The following is a 10,000-nucleotide window of genomic DNA, read 5'->3' on the forward strand; positions in this document are numbered from 1 at the left end:
TCCTGAATGGATGTATGAACAAACATCATGTAAATGTTTGGAGGAAGATTATGGGCCCCGAGTTTTGAATATTGGATTTATAAATAGGCTACAATTAAACGGCATTTGCTGCGTTAGAGAGGCTTAGTGCTGGTATTACAAAAGAACAGGAAACTATTTTGTTGGCTCCAATTGTGAACTAAAATAAATAGTATATGAAATATGTGTTGTCGAATTATAACAGACAGTCTAAATAATCAATTGATCGGAGGGGTTACAACCATTTGAAGATTTTTTCCTAATATCTTAAGTGCCCGCTCTCCACGACAGGAAAGCATCTCGATGCAAGATGAGATCTACATAGTCGCGGGCGTTCTTGGCGGCGTGTGCCTCTTGCTTACGGTCGCCTGCATTTTCAACACCATTACCATCATCGGGTAAGATGTATTGCATTATAAGTAGGTATGTGCGAAATATATGACTGGACAAAATATGGCAGTATAAGAATCAATGAATGTCCTTCATTACCAATGCTGATGTAGTCGTCCTCTTTTTTATGTGTTTGGCATATTGTTGTCTTACATTAAAAGCATTTTCCAATAGCCTACAATCGAAAGTGGCGTTACTACAAGCTGCTGGCACGGCCGCTGCAAAGGCAGTCACAGAAACTCACCCACCACGTAGTGAAGCACCCAGAAGGTAAATTCGAATGATTTTAACACTGGATGCATTGATCTGTTTTCTTTATTTTTCCTCATACACATTCCTCACCTTGCCAGTTGTAGGATAAACAGCCTATGGTAACAATGTAATTTACCAAATGTACACACTAATTCCCACAGAGAGACACCCCGTGACAACCCTTATTACCCTGAGCCGAAGGGGAGGGACGACTTCAACCGCCGCCAAGATGACCCTTATCGTCGACCTCCTTCTCGCGAAAACTACAGGATGGAAAGGATGGACAGGGGAGAGAGGTATACTTGACCGTGTAGATTGGTTAATGATCCACTAGAAACGTCTTATAAGATATTATCTGACAGGATTATAGGCCATTGCAGATAAGTTGGATCAAGGGGTAGATCCAGGGCTGGTTCTTTGGCTGTTCAAGAATTTTCATTAACGTGAATGTATGATTTCTTCTTGATAATACATTATGTAAAAGCAGAAAAATCACTGTAATAATATTAACAATGGCTTTACTTCCAGTTTTATATGTGATGTAAAATCACTTAAAATACTTGAAATAATTATGAGGTCATTAGAGAATCAAACCTCAGTTACAGTTCAAATTGCTTTCTAATATACATTGTAATTGACAATTCTATTATATTTCCCCCATAAATCCTACATCCCACTACAAATGTAGTTTCCCACACAATTCTCTGGATCTACTCCTGAGGCAGACCATAAATTTTCCATCTTTTAATGATACTGGCTGAAAGTGTAGTTCACTTTCATGTTTAGTCTGTCTTAAATGCTATACATTGCTTTTTGTAGGGATTTATTTTGTAGATTTGATGCTTGTAGTTATTAATGCATTTTATCCTGTGTTTTTATTTTGTTCTTTTAAAGTGTATCTGTATTTGCTGTGTTAAAAAATATTCATGTTTATAGATTGTACTGAATTTCATGACTGAAGTCTTCTAAGTCAAGTCAGTTTAGATTAATCTGTTAACTTTTTGTAAATAGCATCCATACTCAGTTGAAGTAGTAATGTACTCAAATTTTGGGCAAAGGTTTTAACAAGTCTTCCTTTAAATACTCTTTCATTTTAAAAGTTGCTGAAACATCCTTGAAAAATGGTGTTGTATAATTATTACATAATGGCTTTTTCAATTTCTCTGATTGTGCAGCTTGTGTAGCATTTTTCATTTCTTTTTTTGTTCTCTCCTTTTTCTGTCATATAATCAGTTCAGATATAAACACTGGAAGTCTTTTGATAAAGATTTTATTATCATGTTTTGTTAATACTAGTAGGTGGTATAGCATTCTTCAAGAAGATTCTCGAGTGCAGTGCCTTGGTCTTATCAATCCCATGCAATTTAAAACCATGAACATTATTTTAAGTTTATTCCTAAAACATGCTAAATAGGCAGTGGTTATTGTTGACTTATTATTGTCTTACTTTAGACACCTCAATTGTAAACAACATTGCTGATCAAATTGCTAAAAACTAGTTTCATTCCAAGTATTATTCACAAAATGAAGCAAACAATTAATTTTCAATATATGCTCAGTGTCAACAAATTATATATTTTAGAAAGATACTAGTGCAGAAAGTGAACTTCTTAATGTTTCTTTGTATGGGATTTGTTTGGTTTCCTTAGTTTTATGCAGATAGTTCCAAAGTATTACAAGTCACGTATATCTTATTTGTTAGGTCCATTATCTTTACCTTTATCATACTAAATTCAAATCAATTTTCTTAAAGAAATACAAGTCAGTAAATACTTTAAAAATGTAAAGATTTTGGGCCTTGCAAAGGTCATGTCGTTGTGGTTGCTTATACAATCATAGGTTTATGTAGCTATTTCTTTGTTTTATGTATGGGTATAATTGCATGGCTTTGCTTCTATATATACAGATATATGGACAGAAACAACTACCATGATGTATACTATAGCAATGGAAAAAACAGCAGGTGAGTGTGTAAATTAAGTCGCACTGCATGCTGTATCAGTAATAACAAGTATGTGCTAAACATCCTTTCTTCTGGAATATTTTGTTCCATCTGAATTTTACTTAGTTATGCTGACATTTCTGGGTGTAAGTTTTGTAAGTATTATTAGTATATTAGTTACATCACTAAGAAATAATGTATATATTTTTAATATTATCTATTTATATTTCTAGACCTGCAGCACCTCCTCGGCCACACCATTCTAATGACCACCGAGCTGCAGGATACTACTGAGCTTGTTTATCCTAGGTAATAGTTCATGAATGGCTAATAAAGTTCTCTGCAAGTGACCATAATAGAGAAATAGTAACTCATACAAAATGTTCCTTATGGAGCAGCAAATAAATGCAAATACTACATGCTTATAATAAGTAAAATTATTGATGATTTTATTCTATTCTTTGTTTTTGTAGACTGATTAAATTTTTGGGAAATTTTAAAATTAGAAACATTCTCTATAAGAACTGTTTGATTCGTTTCAAGAGACGTGAAAATTCAACAATCATCATTTCATTGCTTCTGACTGAAGGAACATTCAGGGAAATTTCAGATATTTAATCTCTTTATTGTATTACAATGAAGAGATGAGTAGTAACAAAAAGAACAAAGACAATGATATATAGAAATATTATGGAAACCTCTTTCCCATTTAAGTCTAACTTGTCTGTTTAAAAATTATAATTTCATCAACTAAAATATACACTGTAATAAAACAAAAAGCTTTGTTATGTTACCTCAAATGAAATTTTGAGTGTCTTATTTTATATAAATCTTTTTATATTAGGATAATATTACAAATGCTAAAGTTTTTTGGAAGTAATTCTTATTTAGGCTTACATAGTTTGTTCTTAGGGTAATTGTCCAAATGCAACAGATGTAATACTAGATTTTTGTTTTGTTAAATAAGTCGCTTCACTTAAAATACCTTTCAAGTTGCAATGTGATTCATGTGAACTGCAGCTTAAATGAAATGGATGAACATTGATATAATTATATTATAGATGTAACAAAAAATGTACATATATATAGTGTATTTGTTTATCATTATTGGACTTAATACAATATTTATTGTTGAAAGTAAATCAGCTGATTAGCTGGTATTTGGAATCAGCTGATAAGCTGGTATTTGGAACGCAGACAAAAAAATCAAATAATTAATTCCTAAACATATTATCTGGATATTAGTGCTTTAATTAATAAATTTCTTCACATGATTTGATTTTCTTTCCCTGAACGGTAAAAAAATGGACCTGAAAAAGGTGAAATGATACCTCAAATGTCTTTTTTTTAACCTTTTGTTATTTCTCAAAAACAGAAATAAAAATTCATATAGTTTTTACAGTGTTTACACAAACAATTACAAAATAGGCATTGTAATATACTATACATGTGTATAAGAAACAATCTTTCTTCTATTAAACCATCTTCTCAGGAAAATTCTTATACGGACACACCTGTAAAATAAGATTAAATATATTAATGTATACTTTTAAACGTTATTTACAATATTTCAAACAACTGTCTTGCTAAAAGCTGCAAGCATTTATCAGTCCAATAAAATATGTATAATCTACCCTAAGTTTCCTCAAATATAGTCTAAAAAAATGGTTGAAATATTGAAAAATATTATCACAGCAATATGAAAGAATTATGAAAACCAACCTTTACTGTGGATTTGGATTAAGAACATCAAATCCAACAAAATCATTTGCAGTTTTGACACCAACAGCAAAGAACAGAATACTCTTCACCAGGGACCTGAAAATGATATTACTATTAGTACACATTACACAGAAATTTACAACCAGTTTCAATTGTTTTCACAAAAAGGAATAAAATTTATAATTTAATAACCTGAAACTCTTTGATCAATAATAATTCAAATGTCCCACAGAAATCTATTTTATAGACAATCTTTATGACCTTATGTTACCAACTAACTGTTAAACAGAACACCAAAGAGCAGTTCCTGGATGGGTAAAATTCCTCCCATAATATTATGCCATCAAAGCTCACATAGTAATTTATAAATGATGTGTAGGAGGGAGAATCCTCCCTAATATAAATATAAAACAATATGAAATTAAGTAAAACAGTTGTATTCTGCTAAATTTTTTACCTCCTTTCAATTGTAAAATCAGATATGACTCGTATTTTGTAGGTGGTGGAAAGTCTATTGACAACTGATCACCACAGAGGCACTCCAACTACATCCTGTGCCTCCATGCCTATAGTGCTCTAACAAGAGCAAGGAAAGCTGCATCATGTATTCCAACAAGGCAAAGTTTGGTATGGTTTATTATCTGTCCAAATGTTGTCAAATAGATGTACAAGATTTTTCTGGCTAGAATATGTATAGTGGAAGTACTCAGTCATCTCATTAGGAGTGCTGTGATGAATGGAGGCCACAGCAATTATCTGATGCCACACACATATTCATCCTTTAAGGGAGGTCACATTATCTCGGTAATTTATAAAGACCAAGCTACTTTCTTGGGCTCAACGTTCACCAAGATGAATGTTTAAATGTTTAATGTTTGAAGATAAATGTGCTGCACATCAAAGGTCATATAGCACTATGATAAAGTATTGTGTCGGAAAGGGCAAAGGAAAGTTAAAAATTATGATGAAATGTGTTAGATGTCAAAGGTCTGAGAGCATTATAAGATAGTATGGTAGTGAAAAGGAAAAAGGGGAGCAAGTGAACTATAGCAAAAATTAGTAGAAAGGGAAGGGTTAAGGAGGTAGGGGGCGACTGAGTGAATTATAGTGTATCTGTCACTTGAGAAGGTATAGGAAAAATATTCAAGGAAAAATAGATAGTTGTTGAAAAGTAGAATAATCCAGGGAGAGAGGGAAGGTGTTAGATGTCAAAGATTAGAGGGTGTTATAGGAAAGTATGGTAATGAAAATGGAAAGGAGGGAAATAAATGAAGTAGAGCAGGGATTAGTAAAATGGGAAAGGTTAAGGAGGTAGAGCGATGAAGTGAATTGCAATGAATCTGTGACTGGGGAAGGAATAGGGATAATAGGTGATAATGGTAGATAAGGTTGTCTTAGTAATACGGGATTAGGTATCTGAGGGTTGAGATAAAGGATCAGGAGTAGGTGAGGGAGTAATGTCCGGGGGTTCTATAGGGAAAATGGGGTCTGGGGAAGGGTATTGTGATAAAAGAGATTCACGTGTGTATCCATAAGGGAGTGGGAGGGATAGTGGGGAAGGATGGGGTTTTGGGGAGGCCTTTGGTTTGGGTGGTTTGGGTGGCTGAGAGGATGAGGTATTTTGGGAAGGGGTTGGGGGAATATAAGTGGGTAGAGCAACTGAGTGAATCTGTGACTGGGGAAGGAATAGCTTCATTGATCAAGGAAAACAGAAGTGGCTGTTGGAGAAGTAGAAGAATTCAGGGGATAAGAAATGGGGACTGGGAAAGGTGGTGAAGTATCAGGAAGAATTTCTGGAAGGGAGGGGTCTGGAGAAGGACACTGTTGTGATAGAGGGAATTTGTGTGAGTATTCAAATGGGAGCGGTACAGAGGGTGTAGGAGGAAGGGGGGTGGAGGGAACTTGAGGAGGAGGATGGATATCTGCAAATACTTCAAATGTAGAAGGAAGAAGAACAGAGGGATTGAGGGGTATATAAGGGAGCAGAGTGTTCCCTTGGGCCATCTTTAATAAATTTTGGATGTCTTTAAGGGTTTCTGGAGGGTAAAGAGGACTGAGAAACAAAGATTCTATTATAAGGAGGAGAAGAGGAGATAGATATCTGAGGAGCAGAAGAAGAGGAAGGTGTAGGAGAGAATGTAGTAGGAGAGCCTGGAGTGACACGTTTAGGTTGTCTGGTACGATAGAAAAACCTTGTTGTCGTGCTTCCTGTCTGGCCTCACTCTAGTTTAATCTGAGGACTGTTACCTCACAATAAACTTATATGCAGGGCAGCTCTTAAAAAATACATTATGGGAGTCACCACAACTGGCACGTACATGACTGAGCAGGGCAATTTGAATGGTCATGACCAAGTTAGGCACATAGAGGGCAGCGGGCTGTGGACAATGTTTGGCTGGGTGGCCAAAACGCTAACATTTCTGACACTGACGAGGAAGGGGTTGATATTGTCGGACATGATAAGACAGTCTACCAATATAAAGCTCATGGGGGAGGTCTTGTCTATGGAAACTAATCTTAGCAATATTGATGTGGGATTTATGCTGGCCTCTAGGAGGAATAGTGTAACACTGTACTGCCAGTGCATCATATTCATCAGGCAGGAAAGTAGGTAATTTTCACAGTCTGACCAGTCCTTGTCATTTCCAGTTCCAGTGCAAGTATTAACCCACTTGTGCCAGGTGTCACACATATGTGACGTACAGAAAAAGGACCATGGCCGGCTGTCCCACTGGTGCGATGCTGGATGGTGTGGAGTGGAGTAGTTCTGCAGGGGGGATGACAATAAGGATGAAGAGTAGTAATAAGGGATGAAGGGGTAGACATTGAAGAGGACTGTGCAGCAGGAGATGAAGAGGAGAATGTTGGGGAAGAGGAAGGGGTACTTTCTAGAGGTTGAATAATAACCTGGGTGGATGTTTAGAAATGTTTAGACTTGTTCGTAAGCATTGAAGAGAGGGTATGAGTATCAGTGGTCGGAGCCATGGTCAAAGGAGGGGCAGGGGTTTGAAAATCATCAAAATCAAATTCACTAAGGGGTAAGCTTTAATGACCCTATTAAGGGTAAAGAATCTTCATAATTGGCCATGGTGATCTTGAATAAACTGGGGAAAAGAAACGGTCTACCCTTCAGGGTCCCCATACGGGGTAAGGGCTAGGCAATTAACCAAGGGAATACTGTGCCCATGGCTCCCAGAGCCCATTCATGACTGACGCAAAGCCAACCTTTCATCCTTTCCGCACAGCTCTTACACCTAGGGAATGGGATAGAAGAAGGGAATAAAGAAGATACGAAAGAGGAAGGTATAGAAGAAAAGACCAAACAAAATTAGTTCAGGTGATGGCTGAGGCCCAAGGTTGGGGTGATCCCCTACATTGGGGCCCAGTCTTCATCTCCTAAGCCCTCCCACGACAACAACAAGCAAGGTATTCGGAGGATCACCAAGTTGAAATTCCTGGCCTATTGTACAAAGCTGAACCACTGTATTGGTGTTTCATCCTGCTTTTGTTTTCTTCTAAAACAAAAAGTACACTACAATTACTTGTAAGCTCTTTATGTGATTATTATATTATAGTAAATATTATTATTTTGTTGAAATAAGTAATATATTTTAACTAAAAATGAAGCCACATTAAAATTCTAAAGATCTAGACAAATATTCATTTGACCAAAAAATATAAATACGCACATCTGATACACTTCAGATATGGAGCATCATTATGATGTGCACATTTTGCGTTATATTACATTTCAAGGTTTAACTCACACTTTCTTTGTCATATCTCATGCCTTCTATTGCTGGAACCAATGTACTGATATCAACTGGTTTCATCTGATGAAATATGATATATACAACCTTGATATAATAGTTTTAGTCCATAGAACATATACAAACAAGCTGGTGATAATTTGCCTGTAAAGTTTCAGTTTTTTCACACAGCCATATGGTATAAGGTAAATTTAGACTATAATAGATGGATTGGCAGAAAATAAGTCACTCCAAATATGGTTAGTTGATAATAAGAAAGTTGTGCAACATGTAATGCTTATCTAATAAGACTATCATAAAAAATGTTAAAAACGACATTCGATGATACATGTTGTACTCTATGCTGGATAAGAGTAACATTAGAAATGAAGAAAACAATTCATAACAAATGGCACCCAAAGACTATCCACAACAATCAGGTGAGGTTCTCCTGAAAGGGAATTACAGCAATAGGTTGGGTATCTGGGGGGCAAAGTCACCAAGTTAAGAGTTTTGGTTTATACTCAATGTTTGTAGATCCCCAGGAGTGGCTGAGTAATTAGGGGCTTAGTCTGGGAGAGGAGAAGTCACTTCATTAGCATAATTTGCGGTGAAAAATAACGAGACATATCATACTATATGTAACTGAAACATTGAATAATTGAAGTGTTGATGGCCGTGTGAGACAAAAAATATTACTAATTTCCCTATTGTGGCAAGGAATAACATAGTCCATCTATACCAAATTCCTGAAGGGTAATATTTCAAAATACCTTCACATAAATCATGGCAATTTTGGTGTCAATGGATTACTCTCATTCTCTACAATCCAAATATATCAAAATTATGCCATGGAAATCCCCCATTAGTAATAATCTTGGCCCTGATAACAGGGGATGGCATGTAAGACAAAGAATCCTCCACGTATTTACTGCAGGGTAGAGCACATTACTTGCATGCCAAGTCTGTCCAATGCTCTCTTGCTGTGAATATATGGATTATTTATTTTTCCCGGCAGGAATTTGGGGCTCCAGGGGGGTCATGGGGTGAAGACAATATAAATTACCTAATATTTAACTGATTCTGTGTACATCATTTATAATTTCTCCTGTAATTCTTGTTCCCTTTCATTCCCTCCCCTGCTATTGGAGCCAAGGGGGTTGGGGTTCACTGCATAATTCCTAAATATATGTGTACTCTGTATCAACTCGTACCCTAGTCAACTCATAAACTCGGCTGGGTCAACTCGTGACCTCCGCCTGGTCTGCTCGTAAGCTCCACCTGGTAGACTGTGCATGCTCATACTCGATATTTGTTTATTAGATGAAGGAAAAACGAGGTTATTCTTAATATCATAACCACGCTAAGATAGGGAAAATCTAAGGGTACCGTCACAAAAATATGTAAAAAATACACTCACTGATATATGAAATGATCTGCAGAGACAAAGTATATTATAAATGGAGAGAGAGAGAGAGAGAGAGAAAAAAAAAAGAGTCACGACAAATGCCGTGCCGAGGCAGAGTCCACACGCACTAACTGTGGCTAAGTCCCTGCATGTGGAACGCATATAAGTCGGAAATTCATTAAGTCCACGCACAGCTTTTAAAGCAACTTCCCTCAGACTGCGCATGTACGTCACGTGACGTTACTACCATTAATGTCATGCTAACTACTACCAGTATTTCATATATATTACAAATCTGATAGTACTTTTTTTCATTTTATTTGTACTAATCACTTTATATTATATCAACCTATATGCTATCTGCCCTGAAACATTCATTTACATTGCATTATTAGCTAAATAACATATGTTTTGTTTTTTCATCATCACCGAAGTACCTTCGATCACTACACTTGATGACTGGCTCTTAACAAGTGTCCGACCCAGCTTTTAAGGGTTCATGACCCGGGTCATTCCTTC

At 36.1% G+C, this 10,000-nt stretch overlaps 1 protein-coding gene and 1 long non-coding RNA gene across 4 annotated transcripts in view; one reads left to right on the forward strand and one right to left on the reverse strand.

Moving 5' to 3' along the window:
- LOC113810121 (uncharacterized) overlaps positions 1-3,876 on the forward strand; it is a 19,926-nt gene extending 16,050 nt beyond the window's left edge. For 2 of the 3 annotated variants that reach the window (XM_070140859.1, XM_027361823.2), the window contains exons 2-6: positions 310-416; positions 583-678; positions 822-956; positions 2,567-2,623; positions 2,836-3,876. In XM_070140859.1, the coding sequence (XP_069996960.1) occupies positions 310-416; positions 583-678; positions 822-956; positions 2,567-2,623; positions 2,836-2,896 (456 nt within the window). In that variant the 3' untranslated portion in view covers positions 2,897-3,876. The remainder of the gene's footprint in view (positions 1-309; positions 417-582; positions 679-821; positions 957-2,566; positions 2,624-2,835) is intronic. The other variant, XM_027361824.2, reaches the window with a different exon arrangement.
- A 65-nt stretch (positions 3,877-3,941) lies between these two features.
- Positions 3,942-10,000, reverse strand: part of LOC113810122 (uncharacterized) — a 7,335-nt gene continuing 1,276 nt past the window's right edge. The window contains exons 2-3 of the long non-coding RNA XR_003476107.2: positions 4,325-4,420; positions 3,942-4,116 (exon numbers count right to left, since the gene is read on the reverse strand). This is a non-coding gene — a long non-coding RNA (uncharacterized lncRNA). The remainder of the gene's footprint in view (positions 4,117-4,324; positions 4,421-10,000) is intronic.

Source organism: Penaeus vannamei, chromosome 3, assembly GCF_042767895.1.
Source record: "Penaeus vannamei isolate JL-2024 chromosome 3, ASM4276789v1, whole genome shotgun sequence".
Taxonomy (NCBI): Eukaryota; Metazoa; Arthropoda; class Malacostraca; order Decapoda; family Penaeidae; genus Penaeus; species Penaeus vannamei.